The sequence below is a fragment of the Callospermophilus lateralis genome, chromosome 1 (genome assembly GCF_048772815.1).
Source record: "Callospermophilus lateralis isolate mCalLat2 chromosome 1, mCalLat2.hap1, whole genome shotgun sequence".
In the NCBI taxonomy this organism is placed as follows: domain Eukaryota; kingdom Metazoa; phylum Chordata; class Mammalia; order Rodentia; family Sciuridae; genus Callospermophilus; species Callospermophilus lateralis.
Genome location: NC_135305.1, coordinates 202,335,324 through 202,356,646, shown reverse-complemented (window position 1 = coordinate 202,356,646; position 21,323 = coordinate 202,335,324). Strand labels below are relative to the sequence as shown.

The 21,323-nt window shown below is 46.1% G+C and overlaps 1 protein-coding gene across 1 annotated transcript in view; it reads right to left on the bottom strand.

The window, feature by feature from the left end:
- Positions 1-21,323, bottom strand: part of Myrip (myosin VIIA and Rab interacting protein) — an 85,418-nt gene that overhangs the window by 55,510 nt on the left and 8,585 nt on the right. The window contains exons 3-7 of the mRNA XM_076869264.2: positions 18,278-18,375; positions 18,008-18,088; positions 15,786-15,929; positions 8,025-8,178; positions 703-1,319 (exon numbers count right to left, since the gene is read on the bottom strand). Of these exons, the coding sequence (XP_076725379.2) occupies positions 703-1,319; positions 8,025-8,178; positions 15,786-15,929; positions 18,008-18,088; positions 18,278-18,367 (1,086 nt within the window). The 5' untranslated portion in view covers positions 18,368-18,375. The remainder of the gene's footprint in view (positions 1-702; positions 1,320-8,024; positions 8,179-15,785; positions 15,930-18,007; positions 18,089-18,277; positions 18,376-21,323) is intronic.

Genomic DNA, 21,323 nt, shown 5'->3' with positions numbered 1-21,323 from the left:
GATCCTGAGAGGGCTGTGAGGTAGACTAAGAATCCCAGAATGTTAGCACATCACAGAAGGTTAGCAATTGCAGAATGTTCAGTATGATAACGGCACCTTGAGTTATCATACTGAAACAGCATTTACTGCGTCCCTGTGCAATGTCTGGGACAGATCTGAGCTCTTTATAAACATTCGCTTGTCCCAACCTTCCTCTGAGCCATCTCCATTTTACAGATGTGGCAACTGAGGACTTGAGAGATGTCTTGCCCAAGGTCAGACAGTTGGATTTGAACCCAGGCAGCCTGACTCTAGAAACCTCACCCTCAACTCTACATCACTGGCCTTCCAACTTGAGCACGCAGTAGAATCTCCAGGAGGGTTTGCCAGGACAGATGATCTAGCATGTTCTAGGTGGGGCCTGGGAAGCTGCATGGTTAAGAAGTTCCCAAGTGCGCTAATGCTGCTGGTGTGGGGAGCACACTTTGAAAACCACACTTTGAACTCTAAGCTACTGTCTCCGAAGAAGAGGACATGGGGCATTGAGGTGACCTGGCAGGAGTCACTCAGCTACTTAGCAGTAAAACCAAGATGAGAATCTGCTTCTGTGGATTCCAGAGCCAGGACTCTTGAGGCCACTTAGCTGGGAGGAGCGCATATTCTACTTAAGAAGTGTGTGCACCTGAATTTTCACACCGAAACCACAGGGGTGCAGTCTGTTACCTGGGGATGGGCACTGGTGGAAGATGGTTCCTTGTTTGGCTCCTCTGAGCCCCCTCGGGCCCTTCTCCACCGCCTGGCCCGCCGGTCTACAGTGTGTGGGGCCTCCTCTGGCTCGCTGCTGTCTGAGGTCTCTCCACTGGCCACCTGGGGGTTGAAGTTCACGTCCAGCTCTCCCTGTAGACGCATCTTCTCTGCTGCGGGGTTCTTGGGGACCTTCCTCTGCATCCAGGACTGTCTGGTCCTGTGCCCAGCATCCCGGGAAGAGCCTGCTGAGGAGGTCTCTGAGTCAGAGCACATAGCCTCAGGGTTGGGGGAGATCCCAGATGAGGAGATGGCTGAGGGGCCTTGGTCAGAGCCCGGGGCCTGTGCAGGCTGTGGCTGGGGGTGCCTGGGCAGACCCTGGGCCTGCGGACATAGCTTGCTTAAAACCTCACTCCAGTCATAGTCCTCCTCGCTTTCGGAGCCCATCTCATCATAGGCAGATGCCACACTGGAGGCCACCTCCAGGGCCTGGAACGTCCCACTCTTAGGTTTGGCCAGCAGGCGGGTTGGGGGCGGGGCACCGTCCTTCAGAGCCACCCAGTTCCCATCCGGGCTCTGCAACACTGGAACCGGACCTGAGAGAGGACAGGAGACAGAAACCAGAGAGTGGTTATCATTAGAGAGCAAGGTGAGGCTGTCACTTGTCACCTCCCCATGACGGGCTCCTGGGGGTGTTAGGGAGCAACAGTCTTTAGGAAGACCCATAGGTCACACTTCCCTGGGGAAGAAGTTGAAGGATCCTTAGGAATTCTCTTGAGGCCTCACAGCTGGAGAGAGGCTTGGAGATGTAGCTCTACCTGAGTCGATGGCCTCCTCAGTCTCCTAAGAATCACCCTGCTCCTGCCCTGGGCTGGCAGGAAGGGCTGCAGTTGGCTCTTTGACCTTGGGTCATGGTTTTGTCTCTGAGATCCTTGGCTTCCCCCCACCGATGGAAAATTATTCCCCCACCTCTCCTGATTGACCTCCCAGCTAAACATGTCTACCCTTGGGACACAGATGTCGCTCAGCAGCCCGTGAGATGGAGATGGAAGTCTACTGTGAAGTCAAGGCGCAGGCCTCCTTCTAAAAAGGACTTGAGGCCAAGGAGGTTGGCATTTCCAATTCATCTTACAGAGGAGGAAAGGACGATAAGCAAAGTAACTGGTTAAAGGTCCCAGAGAGCAACTGGTAGAGCTGGTTCATCATGCATTCTTCATCTGGCTCCGGGTGGCTCTAGGTTGTCAGCTGTGCAAGGGAAGCTCTTGACTGGCTGAAAAGCTGGGGGCAAGGGCAGACTGCAGCTGGCCGTGGTCTGGGTTGGTCTGAACTGAATACAGGTCATCTGGGATGGCTGGTACCTGGCCCAAGGGCTGGTCTCTTTGAGGGAGTAAAAGTTGCTTTGTCTTGTTTTTGTTGAAGGCCTATAGGAAAGCGTTATCTGCCCACGTCCCTGGAAGCAGGAGTAAGATGACATGTGCTTTTTTTAGTGGGAGGTGGCTTCGGCACAGCAACTGCCAATAGAAGCTGTTTTAAAATGAGGGACTTCTCAGGGTGCTGGGGATGGGTGAAAAGGGCCTCAGGGGTTTGAAAAGGGGCCATTCCCCAAGTTGTGTGTGGACTCCATCTTCTGGGCTAGAGGCCTTTGGGGCCATAGCTCTCTGCTGTAGGACCTTGAGTCAAGGACATACCTTGTGCTACTTAAAGAATGTGGATTTTCTGCCAATTAAACCATCACTGCTCCATATAATGGAAACGAACTAGTGTTTGTGGTGTTGTCCAAAGAGCATTGTCCTAGCTAGGCCCACTTTAGAACCAAGCCTTAGGAGAATTGGGATGTCGGTGGGACATGTGTTTCCAACTGAGCGACCCAGTTCCACTTCAACTGCCTGCCTGCAGCTCAGGCTGGAAGGACATCAAGTTCCTCTTCCTTTGAAAGTCAGAAAGTGGGGCTTTCTCTGGTCCAGGAGGGCAGTGAGCCCCAGTAGTTGGCTGATGTAAGCAGGGGCTCCTGGAAGACTGAAGCCAAGTGGCACCCTTTCTCCTGCCTCCTCCGCCTTCATTATCTGTCTCTACAACAACACATGGCGAAACCCCAGGGGCACAGCCCCTATTCCAGTAGCACGTCTGACCTCCCTGCCCAGGTGTGGCCTGCTCCTCTCTGAGCCCTCCTGGCTAGTCATGATCTTGGAACATGGAAAGCCACCCTGCAGGCGACAAGTCCTCTGAGGTAAGGTCTGCCTCTCAGCCACCTCCTTATCCAAGAAGCAAATTAGCCTTCTCTGCCCAAGAGCCGGTTTAGGCAGCAGAAAGGACAGAAGTCTCCAAGTCAGAGGGCTTGGGCAGGAGCCCCTCTCAGCCACTTAGCAGCCTTGCGAATCTCTGAGCTTGGGCCTCTTCACTGATGAAAAGGAATAGCTAACACCCCACTGAATTGTTATGAAGATGACATGCGAGGATGCTACCCACACCTGCTCAGGGCAGATTAATTCCTGGTAGCTCCTTTTCCTGTCTTCATAAATGAATGAAGCTGCTTTTGTGCAGGGCAAAGAATAAGAACTATGGATTCAGGCAGATGCAGGGCTGATCCCATGTGACTGAATTTATTCAAGAGACCTGGGACAGAGAGCCTCGGAGCCTGTTTCCTGGCCTGCCAGTGTGACCCTCCCTGGCTGTTGCTGGATTATTATGAGATGTAATTCATCCATTATAGCATCTGCCACACCGAGGGCTCTCAGATATTTTTATCTTTAATCTGTTTAATTGCATCACAGTATTAGTATTCAAAACCTGACTCACCACTCATATCTCCCGTCTGTATCTATATAAAGCAAGTAAGAGTGGCCACAATTCAGTATTAAGTATTAATGTGTATTATGTATTAATATGTATCCATTGACTATGTAAGTAGTTGACAGAGTGGTTAATGAGGGTTATTATTACCACCTAGAGTTTGTGGGTGGGAGTGGATGGTTTTCTGGGCAAAGTGTTTCTGTCTTGCAGGCATTCTTCCAGTGTTGTGTCTGGAGGCAGCTGAGTTTCTCAGGACACTCAGGCTCTCAGGGGAGCTGGTGTGAGCCAGTAAGGAGCCACATAGCTTTTCCCTGTGGGGGCCCTGCCTCAAGCCTTAGCCCTCATCCCTTCATCCCACACCTAGTGGGCCTCCAACTTCCACCACTTGCAATTCTTTGCTTGAGTGTTTGATCTGGGTGCCAGAGCGTATATTGCTCTCAAAGGCAGGGTGAAGTGCCTGGAAATCACCTTGTCCCAAGAGCAGCCCTCAGTTAGTGGTTGGGGAGGCTCATGGCTAAGTTCCCAGCTCTCTCGCCTGCCAGGCAGGTGGGTCTTCTACATGGACTCCCAGATTCCCCCGTGGGGACAAGCTCCAGTCACCCACAGTGGTGACCTGCTTGGTAAGAGTCATTTGCTGCTTCCCTTTCCTTACTTGTTTCATGTCCCCACTCCTTTCTCTGTGAGTTTTCTGGGCTCATGTCTCATACAAGCCACATGACCTCAGATCCTCATGTTAGACTGCTTCTAGGGGGGAGTCGAAGACACCCAGAAGATGCAAAGTAGACTGGGCCTACTCTCTGGAGAAAGGAAAGGCCCTCTGGGCCTTTGAATTAGTCACCATGTCTGTTCTCTGGACATTGGCTGAAACTGGATTCAAACGTCACTCTTCAGTGGCATATGCTTGGCCTGTCTTCCTTGAGGAGCTGGGTCTTGGCTTCTGAGTTCTGACAAAAAGCTTTAGTTCTTTCACACTTCACACTGTGCCGTGGTTTATTTTCTTGGTTGTTCACTCTAGCCCCAACCCTGACTGTGAACTCTTGGAGGACAGGGTCCTCCCGACTTCTCTCCTGCTGTGCTTTCATCTGCTGCCCAGCTTTGGGCCCCATCCTGGGTACCTAAAGACCATTTATTAATGAACACAGGCACCAACAGGCTTTTGATTTTTCAGCTCTCAGTGAGCCCTGCTCTCTACAGATTCTCCTGGGGCCATGTGAGGAAGCTGGAGAGGAAATCCCCTGATAGTGCCACTCTGTGCCTGGTTCCAGGGTTGGCCATGTTGTAAATGTGGTCCTTGGACTCCAACGTCCAGTACTTAGTGGGACGAGATTCAGCTCATTGCCAGCTCTTCCCTTTCTCCTGATTTTATAATCCTAGTTTCCCAGGTGCTTCCGGAGAAGTTAAGAATTGACAACTTTCATCTCCAATGAAAAACCCATCCTTAGTAAAAATAGATGTCTCCCTGTCTGCCTACTGATGCTCTCCATCCCTATGAGGAACTTTGCTGAGCACCCCCAGAGCTGCTCAAAGCTGCACCTGGGCTCCAATATCCCATTCTCTTAGTCTGACAGGAAAATTTCTTGGGGACCCTGCTAGCCCTAGTTCCCCCTTTATCAAAATTCCTGCTCTTTAATTTGGCAGAGACAATGCTCCCTGAGCCACCTCAGAGCAGTGACCATTCCCTGGTTTTTATTTCCCCAACACTGAGCATGTGCTGTGTATACAGTAGGTGCTCAAACTCTATAAAGGGATAATGCATTTTGGGGAAATCTAATAACTGCTCTAAGTGCTGTCAAGGCTGAAGGTAAAGTTGCTGTGGTTTCCCTAAACCACAGTGTTCCCAGGGCACTAACGGCTCTGACCAACCCTTCTGAGTATAAACACAGTTGCTGAAAATAGTCCAGTAGACATTAACCTTCTACCATGACCTCCACCTCTGGGCCTCTTCTGTTCTACATTTCTGCTTTGTGGAGACTGAGCAATGCCTCTGGGAGTAATTTTCTTTCTGCTAAACATGCCACATGTCCCTCAAGACCTCTGGGGTTGGCATGGACATTTTAACATGTTAAGGACTGAACATTCCTCAAAAAATCAACTGCTTTAATTTTTTTTTTGTTTTAAATATTTATCCTGTGAGATGCATGGATTTGTGTGTGTGTGTGTGTGTGTGTGTGTGTGTGATATTATTGAATTATACTTTATGTTTATATACAACTAACATGACTGCCTAACTTTATTGAAAATTATGTACCCAATCATGTTGTGAAAACAAAATCCCTTTGTAAATTTATTAGGAATGTTCTTAATTCAGTGGGGAACCACTTTGTGATATGGAGAATCTTGAAGAAGTTTTAAAAATATCCTACAAACCTACCACTTTGTAAATCTGAATTTTGACATGATTTTTTATATGCTTATTTTGATGATAGAAAGATACATATTATGGAGCAGCAGCTGAAAACCCCCACATGTTGGAGTCACCATGTTGGGGTGTGAGGACCAGCTCTGCTTATGTTAGCTGTGGGGTCTTGGACGAGTTATGTAACCTCACTGCCTATTGATGCTCTTATCTTCCAAACAAAATAAAAAGAGCAGTTAGCAACAGCCTTGGAGGAATAAATAAAATGGACCCTGCACTTTATGAAGTGATTTTAAAGGTTAGCTATTATTGTTTAGTGAAGATCTATTACATAATATTCTCATAAGCCCTGTGGAATTACAGTCCTTTCTCTGTGGAAATATGCAGTTCATAAGGAGAGGGACATGGAGGGTCGGCGGGGGTGGTGGGGGGAGAGTGAGTGACAGAGGAAGAAAGAAAGAGGAAGAGAATGAACGAATGAATATTAATTTGCTGGGAAACAGGAGGAAAGAGAAACAGATCTAGAAATAAACAAATGCACTTAAAAATAAAAACAAAAACCAATACATAAATAAAGAAAATATTGTGTGCTTCTGCAATTTCCTGGCTCTGCAGTTTCTACTAATAGGTGCTAAAGGATTAACATGGAAACCCATCTTTTTTGGAAAAATTTTTGGAGTGATAGTTAAAAATATTCCATGTGTATGATTCTTTGCACTGTGTGGATTTTGCTTATGTAGCTGTTGGTTAAATTATTTCCTTATACAGTAGAAATGACAGCTCCAACTTTAAAAGCTTATATGTAGGATGATTATTTTGCTATCAATCTTTTTTGTTGCTTTTGTTGTTCAGGTTAGGGTCTGACATACACCATGGGTGAGAATACCACTGGTAGTTCTTCATGTGAAGACAAATGTGCCTGGTTTCCATTCTGTGGATGTACATACCACACAGAAAGGTGGGAAAGGAACAGATGTGTTCTGAGGCTGGGTAGGCACCTTTACTCCAACAGTCACGGGGTCTAGGAGACCCCTGAGTATGGGGGCTTCCTGGCCCTCAGCGGCTGGCCACATGGTTACAAGCATCTTGCAGCTTTTGATTTGACTTTAGGAGAGTGACTAGCTAATTTGAACCTCTTTATTTTGAGGTTCACGACTTAACAATTTTGTCAAGGACTATTGTTACAGACGTTGAGCTCAATTGCTCCTTGCAGTGCTAGAACATTCTAGGAAAATAAATAGAAAGAACACAGACACTAATGAATCAAAGTGCTACCTCCAGGTGTGGCAAGATAAACATTATTCCATCTAAGCCTCTTTCATGGCTGGGTGACATTGCTGGGATACCTGAGCCACACAGGGCTACATTCCCCAGGTTCCTCTGTATGGAATTGTGGCCACACGACAGGTTTCTGCCCATGAGATGGGAGTGACAGGGTGAGTGTGTTTCCCCATGGAGGGGTTAGGGAGTAGAGGTCCTCTGCCTCCTTCATTCTCTCTTTCTCCACCTGCTGGCTGAATGTGGATGATCCAGTAGAAGATTCAGGTCCTAGAGGGCAGTGGAGCCACAGTGTAGGAACCTTGGCCTCTGCAGGCCTCTGCAAACCAGGGACAATTGCACTGCATGGGTGTGAGATGAAAAAGGAAATGACTGCATTAAGCCCCTTGATTGTTTTGTCTACTTGTTATAGCAGCAAGTGTTACCCTACTCATGTATCTGGTTTCAGAAAGGAATTCCTTAAAACCAAATTGATGCTGGGACCCAAATCCCTTTGAAAGTTGAAATGCCCTAAGAAGTTGGTTTAGTGAGCCTGTCCTACATAAGATGCATCCTCCTAGTCTACCAAGAACAGGGGGCTACAGTGGGGCCATGCAGCCGAGACATTTTAAAACACTTGCCCAGGAGTATCTGTCTCACAGGTCTCAGCAAAGAACATGGGATATCAATGGCACATTAAAAGCCTTCATTCCACCACAACTAGAAAAACTGGCCAGGTTATATATGGTGTGCTGTGCCAGAGAACTTCTGACTTGGCCCAGCCGCCCTGAATGGGCGTACACAAACTTATGAGCTGAGTGGCATGCAACTGCTGAGAAGCCTCTGGGCAGCACTTATGAAGCCCACAGATCAAGCAGAGGCTGCTTAAAACCGTTACTTTTTCCATCCAGCCCATCCATGCTCTTCCAGCTGGTCAGAGCAGACTCCTTCTTTCGATGCTGGCTCCAGTGCCTCGGGTGCCTTGACACAGTCTCCTGGGAAGAGGGCTTCAGGATATCTTCACCAGAGAATGAGAATGCAGACTGGGACCGCTGTGGGAAGAAAAGAGGGGAAGGGATGAGCTCACGGGGCACAGTCCCTGGGTTGAATGCGTTCAGCTTTGCAGAGGATCATGTTTAATACTATGGACTTTTTTTTTTCTGGTGAGCCTTCAAAGCTGCAAATGAGTACACAATGCCACGTCACTGTCACTGTACAAATGGTTCCCTGTTTATTCCACTGCAAGTGGCCAGGCTTACTAGATAGCGTAGAGGTGTAGAAGAATCCTATAGGGCCAGTTCTCACATGGCTCCTTCTTGTCCAGCCATTCTCCTCGTCCATATTTCTTAGGACTAACTGCGTAAAGACCTGCTCTAGGTCATAGAAAAACAAAAACATTTTCCCCTCCAAGACTTTCAAACCCACAGGAATACAAAGTTATGGCACAATATATGGGTTATAATAGCTGAGCAATCAATACAGGGTTAATCCACAAGCCCAAGAATGATCACAGCATGTTCCCATTTAGCCCATGAAACAAAACACAATGAACCCAAACCTAAGGAGAACTGTGGAAATGGGAATTCCAATGACTGACAGGAAACATATTTGAATTGCTTCATATATCTAAAGCTCAAATACTGTATACAGAGAACTTTATCAAATATGAAGAGACCAATTTTTTTTCCTTTGCCATTTAATGAAGGAATTTCATGGTTATTTATTTTGGCCTTTCATGGTTATTTATTTTGGTCTTTTTTATATTGATGACAACATTAAACAAAGTACTGATCTGTAATTCAGGTCCTGAGCAGGGTGCCTCCCCCTGCTGGCTGATGTTATTGCCAACAGCACCTCTCTCTTCTATCCCAGTGACAAATGTGCTGTCCTCCATGTTCTTATGCTAGTCCTCGCCCACCCTAGGTGCTTAGGATAGAAGACCCAGGGACATGCTCAGGGAGAGTTCTGAGCAGGGCTGTGGCATAGTTTGGAGTTGGACTTGGGAGCCACCTGTCCCTGGGCTCAAACACCACCTCCACTATGATACCTTGGCAAAGTGACTTAATTCTGGAAACGAGCTTGCCCTGCGCTCCCAGTAGATTGCATAATAGGTGAAAGCTTAAAAAAGATATTTGATCATAACAAAGAAAGCCAGCAAAAGCCATCATGGGATATCTGGGTGACAACTCTGAGCTTTATGGTTGGAGTCTGGAGAGAAGGTGACACACTCAGTGGCCTTTCTTCCTAAGGACACAACCAATCTGAAAAAAAAAAAAACACAGACAGATGTGGCTCATCACAGTCCAGCATGCCATTACTGCAGGCCAGGTACCCTCTGGCACAGGCACAAGGCACCAATTCTCTGTGCTGCAGAGTATGCGGCAGACTAGCTTGGGTCCTAAGCTACGGGAAAACTCTAGCTCCCTCCATAGGACTTTTGAGCAATCTAGGAGGACGATGGGCTTACAAGACAAATAAGGAAACTTCTAAGCTGTGCACCAAGGGTTACCACCTGCTCCCATCTCTATGAATGCAGAAGCAAGGGCATAATGGGCCTCCAGAGACGCCTTTCAGTGCAGTGACCATAGTTAGCGTGGTTGTATGGCGAATGAGCTGCATCCTTATGGATTCCACAAAACTCTGTGCACAGGTCTCATTTCCAGCAGGTCCTGGCCCATGGAACTCCACGGACTGCCCCTTCCTCAAGCTGGTCAGGGACCTGGTTTCCTCTGCTTATTCATGCTTTACTGCACTCTACTGCAAACATCTGTCTTCTGACTGGTGTGCTCACTAGACAGAGGAGCACCCAAGGGCAGTTCATGTCCTGTGAGTGGTGACATTCCCAGGCCCTGGCACAGTAAGTGGTACAGAACTACAATGAACACTTGCTGTGGACTTAAGGCTGGCTAGAGGAAAGGTTTTCAGAAATGCCTGAATTATTTTTCACTAATTTCTTAGGTACAAGTGGGGAGTAAGAGGAAATAATTGTATCCTGGAGAGCAAGGTTTTACTTGGAGAAGAGACAAACACACACACAAGTGGCTTGCGGCCAAATGTTTCCTTCATTCTGAGGACACAGCAAGGACTCCCTGTCCCCAGTGTTGGGAACGGTTCTGATGATGCCACTTGACAAGCCCAAAGGTTTTCATGGAGCTGGGGATTCAAGGAACTGTTTGTGATTTTGTGAAATCCTTGAAAGATAATGAGAGGCTTTCAGAAAGCACAGAGATCAAGGCTGAGAGTCAAGTGCAGGGATGTTATTAGAAAGAAGGAAACATCTTCCTAAGGCAAACCCCATGTTGTGAGGGCTTATGGCCCTGGTACTGATTTCACCCAGGACTGGGCAAAGGTTTTTCTTTGAGACCACACAGGTCTTTCCACACATTGATTTGTGAGCTCCTTCACAGACTGGGAGCTCCTTGAAGGCAGGAATGGTCTTCTGTGTGTGATCCTCAGACTCACGTCTGCACCTGAATTTGCAGGATATATGACAGTTCTGGCTCTTAAGGGGCTGCCAGTCTCATCGCCAAGTCCGGTTATGACTGCAGCTACAGGATCCATTCTGTGTATTCCAACTTTAAAACAAATGTCTACAAGATTTTCACTGTAAATCACTAAATACATGTTTCAAAAAGGGAACCAAATAATATATCATATTTTATTTGTGCTAGCTCAAACTATATCTTATGTGAATAGTATATGTATGTGGGAGGTTGGTGGGGGTCCATTTTTATGAGGAAAATGCTCCCTACCCCCCTACAAAAGTCAAGACCAACAAATGAAAACTCTCCCTAATCCCAACAGGGAAAAATGGATTCTGTGTTTTTCATGAGAGCTGGGGATGTCAGGTTTTTATAATCTATTTAAAGCAAGCCACTGGTACATATTTAAAAAATTATAACCTGACAACCACAAAATGTAATAGGACTGTCTCCTTCCAGCCCAGGATACTGGGCCCACTGCCTCCGGCCAGGGTGGAAGAGTCTGTTAATATCTAGACCTGGTTTTGCCACGCATTCACTGCAATAAGCAAAAACACCAGCAGATGGTGCAACAGAAGCACTTTTACTACTCGGCTGGCTCCTGGGAAGCAATAGGAATTTTTAATAATTTATTTATTCATTACCCTAGCCAAGCCTTTGTGTCCACCCTTTCTTTACCACTCACATCCTCGGCTTTTTCCTTCATCTTACCCACCCAAGATCTGCCAAAGAAGCAGGACTGGGGACGTCTGGAGTGGGGGTGGTGGGGTTTCCTGTATTCAGCACATCAACACCTTGGAAAGATGGACATGAAAATTTGAACTTCCAAATAGGCACTGGCTCTTTACTCTTTGATTTTGCTTATTCATTTTTACTTTTCAATTTTTTTTTTTTTTTTTTTTTTTTTTTTGTGGCTCTGGAGATTGAACCTAGAGGTACTGTAACTACCCACCAAGTCTCCCCACCCAGCCTTTTTTTTGGACAGGGTCTTACTAAGTTGCCCAGGCTGGCCTTGAACTTGAGACCCTCAGACTCCTGAGTTGCTGGGATTATAGGAATGTGCCACTGTGACTGGCCTGGAGTGGCTGTTTACTTTTTGGGCACTAATTCATGGGTGAAGTTTCAGGTAGAGTGAGTCAGTGGGTCCTCCTGGGATCTTGGAGGAACTTCAACTGTTCTGAGCCTCAGTCCTCACGTTAATGGATCAGTATCATGCCCAGCACAGAGAAGGCACTTAATAAATATTAGCCCTAATAAGAGCATTTATTAAGCCCCACCACTGGTTCTAATCCATTAACCCATTCAAAATGACTGGGAGCACATGGGTAACTGAGTCGGTTGAGTAACTTCCCCAAAGCAGTTGAGGGACAGAGGCAGGGTTTGAGCTCGGATCTGCGTGGCTTCAAGTTGGTCCCCTTCCGTGCTGTCCCGGTGTGCACCTGCAGCCCCTGATGAAAGCCTGGGAACAACGTGCTCCAACCCAGCAGGGTCTGCCATCTGAACCTGCTGGCTGTCAAGCTCTCGGTGAAACACCCCTGTGATCACCAGCAGCCTGTGCCGTCCTTCCTTTGCAGTCCCAGCGTCTCCTATGTGGGCAGCAGCAATGTGTTCTGCCGAGAGCTCTCTTGAAATGACAAATTGTTGTGATGATTGCTGTGATTATCATCATTGCAAAAGGACAGGCTTCTGAGACACTGAACGTGGCTTCCAAATAGTCTTTACTCTCAAAGAGCTCACAGTTATTAAAAGAGGGACAGAATATTTTTATTATCCAGGCGTTGGATACAAGGAGATCGATAAGAGTGCTCATATGAAGAAAGAACTGAGAAAGCTTTGCTTTGTATTTTTAGGGTCAGACAGAGGCATTAAATTTAGTCCAATAATTATGACCATAATAAAAAAGTATTTTAATTCTCTATTATGGCTATTCAGAGGAAAGAGCAACTGTGAGGGAGGAAATGAGGGAGACACAAAGAGAAAAGGCTAAGGAAAACAGAAAGGGGCCAGAGAGAAAACAGAGGAAGAGTCACACAGAGGCTCATCTTAGTCACTGGGCACATAGTCAGCATCTGGTCCCTGCAGTCATTATCAACAGGATCACCAGAGTATTACAGACACCCTTTCATATGCACTCGCCCACGGGGCCATTAAATGATCACAGCCCTTGCATTAGTGTCTTCTAGGATATTGCATCTTAAGGCTTTGAAAGCCAGGTTGCACCGACCCCCTACTAGCAGAGAGCCACATAATGAGAGAGGAAATTAAAAAAGGGAACAATCACACGGAACTGTCTTGCAAGAGAAGAGATGAGAAATCCCATCTGAATGGAGCTGAAATAAGTTTTGAGTATTACAGTTAAGTCCAAGCAGTGGGGCTGGCAGGGTTTTGGGGTTCTGCACCGTTATTCCCTAGACCCCAGGTGTCAAGGTTGTTGGAGAACTGCAGAGAAAGGACAAAGTCCTGCCAAGAGCCCAAAAGTTTAGGGTCCTTTACAATTTGAAGGTCAGGAAGCCCTACTCAAGACACCATCCTTAAGCCCAGCAGCTGTTGGCATGGCCTTGGAATATCTGGTAAGAATGTGGAGGCCCAGTCTCTGGCCTCGATCCCCTGAGTCAGACCCCCTGGAGTGGGACTCAGACAGGTGAAGTCCTAAGAGCTGATTCTTAGCCTGCTGGTTCATCTTCCAGGCTCTGGCTAGTGTTCACATGTATTTCTGACTCTGTGCCCTTTGTTTATCTCTTTATTTAAGCCACTAAACAACTTTTTGGGATGATGGAAGTATTCTGTATCTGTACCATCCAATGAGTGGCCACTAGACACTGGTGGAATTAAGTAGTTGTGGCCAGGGTGACCCAAGAATGGGAGTTTTAATTTTATTTAACTTTGTGACTTGGGCCACCGTACTGGAGAATCTCTGAGCTGAAAGGAACCTTGGAGATCACAGAGTTCACTGATCTCCTTTCAGTGGGGCTTGCGGATCCCAGCATGTCAGGGAGACACCAACAGCTGCTGTTTTCTGGGCTTGGGGCCTGGATGGCCAAAACATGGAGAAGTTCAGCTCATGACTCATAGGGGTTACTTTGATGATACAGTGACCTTGATTTTGAAATGCAGAAATCAAGTAATACCAGAAAGAACATGAACTTTCATTCAGAGATGATACTTATGTGCTATGCGGCCCACACCTGCTTCTCATTTAGCCCCTAGTCACGGAGCTCCAGCCAGGTGACTGCTGTTCTGTCTCTTGAACAGGCCTGCTCAGAGCCTCCGTGCACACTGTCCCCAGTGCAAATGCTCTTCCTTTCATTGCTCCCAAAGCTCTCATCTTTCAAGTCTTGGTTTCAGGTCACCTAGGAAAGAATCTCTCGGATGCTTCCTAATCAAGCTTTCCCTCCTTCCTTGCCTCCCTCTGGACAGCAATGACTGGAACGTGTATTGCTGTTCCCCCCAGATTAATGTGCAGTGTGCTGAACTGGAAGGAAACCTTGTCTCTGTGGCACCTAGCACAGCACCTCGCACCCAGCAGAAGCTCATAGAAACTGTTGACTGCATAAAGCATCATCAGAGTTGTCCTTTGGGGCAGGTCTTTTTTATACCATTTTATAGACAGGATATATATAATACAGTTATTCAAGTTCACAGAGCTAACCTAGGGCAAATTCAGAATCCCTCTCGGGAGTAGCAGAGGCAGAGTCTGAGTTCCCTAAACTTAGCCCTGACCTCCTCTGCTCATGGCTGAATCTGGGGGTGGTGGAAATTTCTAATTCTTAGAACCCCCAAAGTTGACTCGTTTGCAGAAAATACTTCAGAAAGGCTCCCCAAATGCAAAACAATATTATGCATGCAGCCTGAGCCTAGAATGGCAGGTGTGATTCAGTGACAGGTCTGAATGACAGGCTATTTGAAGGATATTGGCATCCTTGCTCCATCCTGTAGAAGGCTTTCCCCTCTCATCGTCAGAAGGGCCTCTCTCTCCTGTGAATCTCAAATGCCTTTGCCATCTCCACCTTGCCACTGAGGGTCCAATTATGCGCTGACTTCTCTTATCTTCTTTTACGAGTCTTAACTAACTAATAAAGTTGGGGGCGGGGTGCAGGGACTGAGTCTTCTACTTATTTTGTTCTCTTTGGTGCTGAGTGTGTGACAGTAGCTGTAAAGCAAGCTGACAGTGTGCTGATAGGGAAGGTTCTGCCGATGAATCAAAGAAATGAAATTTCTGATAAAGCCATGAAGGTCCTTGTTACTGCCATGTGCCCAGTGGCTTGTGAGGGTGTGGGGAGTTTATGTAGGTGAGTCTGTCTAGGATGTAGGTGAGCCTGTAACTGCACGCCACTGTGTGCTGCTTTGCACACTCTTTTATCAATCAGCCACATAGGGATGGATGTCACTGGACCTTTAGGGGAGCAAACTGAAAACCTGGCAATGCCTGTCCACCTTGTCTGACTTTCCTCTATTAAAGGGCACCCATGTGTTCCTGTCCATGCCCCAGACTCTGACCACCAGCACCAGCAGCTATCAGAAACCTCGGTTTCTGGCTGACCCTGCTCCTCTGACTCCTTTCCCAACATGCTGCACCTCCTCTGCTGGGTTACTTAAACAGTCCCCAAGGAATTTTCTAGGCTCAGTGACTACTGCAGATATGAACAACCTAGACCCACGGGCTCACAGGAAGGCCACTGTGCTCTGTGACTTGGCTCTTGGCTTAATTTCAGGGTAACAGACAAAGAGGGTGGCTCCACATTGTGACTTCCCAACCCTGTCTAGAGGTGACCACTTGGGTGGCTGAAATGGCCCTGGCAATTTTCTCACGGTCACTTCTGCGTTTCAGTTAAGCAAGCGATCTAGGTTTAAGAATTCACATGGCCATCATAAAGCTATTTTCCCCCTCACACATCTTTCCAGAATGAATAAAAATCATAGCCTACCAACATCTTCATTTTTCTTAAATTGGTCTCTGCGTAAAAACCCACTGCATGTTCACCCACAGTCCTCCTGTGCTTTTTTTTTCCTCATTCTCTCTCTCTCTGCTCCCACACCCCACTGGGCCCCCACTCACTCGCTCTCTTGGTTTCTCTCCTGGCTGACCTTTAGGATCTAGTGTGCCCACGAGACAACCACAGGTGGCTAAGGGCCTGACGCGCACATGTGCAGGGTTGGTGGTGCTGCTGGGGACTCACCCAGAGGGTGGGGAGTGCTTGGTGGCCTGGTGGGGAGGCGGCGTTCCCCTTGTCTGCCTTCTTGGAGCTGCAGCTCTGGGGCTGTGGCCACTCGGGCTCCTCTTCCACTTGCTGCTCACTTTTGCTTTTCTGCTTCCTTATGATCTGGTGGGAGTGAAGGGAGGCCAATGAGGACAAGTTATTGGGAAGGATGCCAGAGACCTGGGACCACCTCTGGGATTTTCTTTTTCAGCTACTTAGGAGTTTATTTTCTATAGAACATTAGCTTGGCTCAGATCTGTCTTTTGATAAAATAGCATGTACAGCCTTGCTGTGGTCTGTGTCTGGAATGTTCCCTAAAGGCTCATGTGTTAAAGGATTGTGGTCTCCAGTGCAGCCATGTTCAGAGGTGGGGTTTTGGGGAAGTGACAGAATCATGGGGGCTCTGACCTCATCAGTGAATGAATTCTCTGATGGATTAATAGGAATTATTGGAAGGTGGTAGAAATGGTAGGGAAGCTAGTTGGAGGAAGTCAGTCATTGGGGCATATCCTGGATATTTTTTTTGTCCCTGCCCGTTTCCTCTTCCTCTTTCTCTTCCCAGGTCCTATGAGCTGAGTAACTTCCTCCGCCATGATGTTTCCTTGGAGTCAGTGGACCATGGACTGAAACTTCTGACACCATGAGTCAAAATAAAGCCTTCCTCCTTTAAGTTACTTATGTCATGTAATTGGTCACAGCAACAAGAAGCTCACTAATACAATCCTTGAATGTTCTGCTGCTCTTTACACTTTATAAATATAATTGTCCCTCTGAGAATTTGTTCCAGGAACCTCTCTCCCCTGCAGATACCAAAAAACATGCACGCTCTAATTCCTTTTAAAAAATGGCATGGTATTTGCATGTATCCTATATACATCTTCCTGTGTACTTTATATCATTGTAGATTACTTTAATACCTAATCCATTATAAATGCTAGGTGAATAGTTGCTAGGCTACATTGTTTAGGGATAAATAACAAGAAAAAGAAGGCCTGGGTGTTCAGTACAGAGGCAACCATCACAGATCTGGGTACTTGGTAGATACCAGGGGAATGATGCTCCAATGAGTCCTGGAGAGGAATGAAGGGCCTGTGAGATGATAGAAGGCTGCAGCAGGTATGCTGGAGCATGCCTTCATTCATGTGGACTCGGACTAGTACTTAGTGCATGGCCAGTTCAAGTTTTGCCCTTTGAACTTTCTGGAACTTTTTCCTCCCTGATTAAATATTTTCTATCCATGTTGGTTATGAAATACAACCATGATATACATCCACAGATATAGACCATACACCAACTAGAACCCTGTTATGATGTTAGCAGCTTTTTCTATCTAAGTGTCCACCATGTTGGACTGTGTTAGGTACCATATAGGCTTTACCTCATTTAGTCCTCAAGATATCTATAAAAGTTATGCACAACAATTCTCCCCATTTCACAGATGAGGAAACAGGCTCAGAGAGATTAAATTATCAGTTAAGACCACATGGCTTATAAGTGGTTGCACTGTCACAGGGACCAAAAGACCTGACAAGAACAGCTTAGAGGAGGAAAAAGTTTACTTTGGCTAATGGCTTCAGAGGTAACCAGTGTCTCTGGATGCAAGTCCTGACATTAGGAAGCATCTGAAAGTCCTAAGGACAGGGCAGACACCAACATCAGATGGGGGCTGGCTTCAGCTCCAGCCAATGAGCACCAGCAGTAATGTAGGTCTTAGTGGGGCCATCTGTACAAAGGTCTCTGGGCTCTCAAATTCTATAGGCAGGAAGCAGTCAAGAAAACTGCCCGGGGAACCAAGATGGGCATATTCTTCAATGCCCTTTTAGACTAGAGAGGATAATGAAAGGAAGACTCTGTGAGCCAGGGAACAAGGAACTGAGGAGTCTGCTCAGGGACAGACCTGGGTCTAACTGGGGTATATCCCTTACCTACAGGGTGGGGACCAGCCCTTTGTCATGTGTTTTTGCAGGCCCTCCCAGTATAGGGAGAATATACTTCTCAGTCCTTGGCCTTGATCTTGACCTTGGGACTTGCTTCTGTCAATGGTATCAGTACCAGTGGTCAGGGCTGGTTAAGAGCCACCATGTGCTCCTTGCTCTCCCTTTGCTCTTATCATGGCCCGGTGTTTGCTCTTCAGCTCCCCAGGTCCCTGAGGCTGCCTGCCTGGGAGGCTGCAGCCATCAGGATTGCCAGGGCACACCTACCTTCTGCAGTATTGTGGTGGCCAGCTCCTCAGTTAGCTCCTCCTTGTGATCCCGCAGGTAACTGGCCTCGTTCTGCTTGTCCTGCAAGGGAAGGGAATTGGAGGAATGAAGTATCACTGTCTTGGAGGAGTCCTGACCACACGTGCAGATGGGGTTGGACACTGGTCTAGTTAAAGCTGTTGGGTCACTGACCTCCCAACTTACCTGAACCACATCCCGGCAACAAGGACCCTCACCCCAACCTCCCACCAGGGAACAGGGAAGCCCTACCAGACTGTCCCCATGGGCCTCGGCTTTGGAAATGGCTTCTTCAATGGCCTCTTCTGCTACTCGTAGGGCGACGGCCAAGGTGTCCATCATGCTGTGTCCTAGACATGAAGCAGAACAGGGAGCACTTTATAAAGTGGAGTGGAAAGCCACATGACTGCTTTACCTTCAGCTTCTGCTTAAAGCCTTTGGGGTGCCAGGACAAGGTCCAACTGCTTTCAGTGGCAAGTTCAAGTTCCTTGACCTTCCCGCCTGCCTCCCTCTGACTCCCACTCTTCATTCAGATCTCACACCCCAGACACAACAGGTGTGTTGGGATTCTTTGAATACTACCACCTCTCTTCTTAATTCTCTTATTTTGCTCCTCAGCCCTGCACATACTGTATCATTGTGATGACAGGGACAGGAGTTATCATATGTCCTAAGGACACAGGGCTGTGCCGGAGGTTTAATGCAAACAAAACTCATGGGAGAATTTTTTTTTTTTTTTTTTTTAGACCATAAATCAACATCACTAACCAAGACACTGGCCAAGCTCACAGAGTTCAACCAGATGCCAGGGCCCAGGCTGAGAGTTTCACATGGGCAACCACACTAAATCCTTCCCAAAACCAATGAGTAGGTACTAGGCAGAGACCATTTTACAGATAGTAAATTTGAAGCACAGAGAGGTTAAACAACTCATCCGAGATGAGACCATAAGACAATAAAAGAGCTAAGATTTGAATTAAGTACTCTGTGTCTAAAGCCTGTGATTTAAACCATAAAAGTGAAATGAATACAAGCTAACATTCCTTTTAAAAATAGTGCAATTGTATGTTTTAGCGAACACACTCTTTGTATATGGCATTGAATGGGAAGAAGTATGTCTAAATCAAAGGACTTCCCCAGGTGACAAAATTCTTTTTTGGAGGTAAGTGCTGGGAAGAGTTCTGCTTCCCTTGAGGTACTGGAGTTTTGCTTCATAAAAAACTCCAAATTCTGTGGGAATTTCTATCATCTTTCCGTGAGTTTGCTTCAGAAACCCAAGTTATATCAGGCACAGGAATGTGAGTCTGAGAGGGTTGGGTGCTTAGGTTTCTTTCCCCCTGATTTCAGCCTCCTATTTCCATTTATAATCTCCAAGCCATGTATTATTTAACACATGCAAATCCCCTGAAAGCTGCTGAAAACTCCTTATGGAACAAGACAGGAGGCAAACACATTAATTCATTAATTAATCACTTGCTCCATTTAAAAAAAAAAAAGCATTCAAGCTTCTTAGACTCCTAAAGACACAAATGTGAACAGAAACCAGCATTTGGCAAACATAATAAGTTTCTAAAACCAACATAGTTAGTGCAGGTCAAAGTGATTTAGCCAGCTAATGCAAACATGATGGAGCAGCACAGGGCAGCCGAGCCTGGGGCTCTGCATTCCGTAGTGTTCCTGACTGAGTGCACAAAGAGTTTTCCCAATGTTTCAATAATCAGAACCAACAAAATCTAAGTTGTCATCACACCAAGTGCTTCCTGGGGAAAGACCCTATATCCCCTTGTCTTTCTTTATTGTGATGCCATGAAGAGGTCCACGTTCTCATTGAACAAACTTTTGCTGAGTACCTCCCCTGAGCTAAGCTCTGGGGTGTCCGCAGTGATGCTCTAACGGACAAGGTGAGTCCACATTCTCGTGTGCTTTCTAAGCTACAGGGTGACCAGGTACCCAATTGATAGGGAATTACCAAGTCCCATAGATCCCTGGAAAACAAGCAGCTGAAGCCATAATTAGAAAGACTTTGGATGCCATATTTATTTATTTATTTATTATTAATTAATTTATTTTAATTAGGTATACATGACAGCAGGATGCATTTTGATTCGTTGTCCACAATAGCAGCACAACTTTTCACTTCTCTGATTGTACGTGATGCAGCGTCGCACCATATGTGCAGTCATACATTGTACCTAGGGTAATGATGTCCATCTCATTCCATCATCTTTCCTGCTCCCATGCTCCCTCCCCACCTCTCCCCTTTGCCCCATCAAAGCACCCTTTCATGTTCAAAACACTAGAAAAACTAGGGATAGTAGGAACATATCTCATCATTGTGGAAGTTATCTATGCTAAACCCAAGGCCAACATCATTCTAAATGGTGAAAAATTGGAAGCATTCCCTCTAAAAACTGGAACAAGACAAAGATGCCCTCTTTTACTACTTCCATTCAATATAGTCCTTGAAATTCTAGCCAGAGCAATTAGACAGACGAAAGAAATTGAAGGAGTATGAATAGGAAAAGAAGGACTCAAACTATCATTATTTGCTGACGACATGATTCTATATTTAGAGGATCCAAAAAACTCCATTAGAAACATCCAGAATTAATAAATGAATTCAGCAAAGTAGCAGGATATAAAATCAATACCCATAAATCAAATGCATTTCCATACATCAGTGATAAATCCTCTGAAAGAGAAATTAGGAAAACTACTCCATTTACAATAGCCTCAAAAAAAAAAAATGGGAATCAACAAAAGAGGTGAAAGACCTCTACAATGAAAACTACGGAACACTAAATAAAGAAATTGAAGAAGACTTTAGAAGATGAAAATATCTTCCATGCTCTTGGATAGGCAAAATTAATATTGTCAAAATGGGTGTACTACCCAAAGCGCTATACAGATTCAATTAAAATCCCAATGTCATTTCTTACAGATATAGAAAAAGTCATCATGAAATTCATCTGGAAAAATAAGAGACCCAGAATAGCCAAATAAATCCTTAGCAAGAAGAGTAAAGCAGGAGGCATCACAATACCAGACCTTAAACTAGACTACAAAGCTATAGTAACAAAAATTGCATGGTATTGGTACCAAAATAGACATGTAGACCAATGGTACAGAATAGAAGACCCAGAGACAAACCCACACAAATATAGTTATCTCATACTAGACAAAGGTGCCAAAAACATACATTGGATGCCATATTTATGATTCTGAGATCAGAATGATGTGGAAAACTGGCTGAAAAGTGAAGGTTTAGGCTGGTGTTTCAGAGAGAAAAACTGGTGGG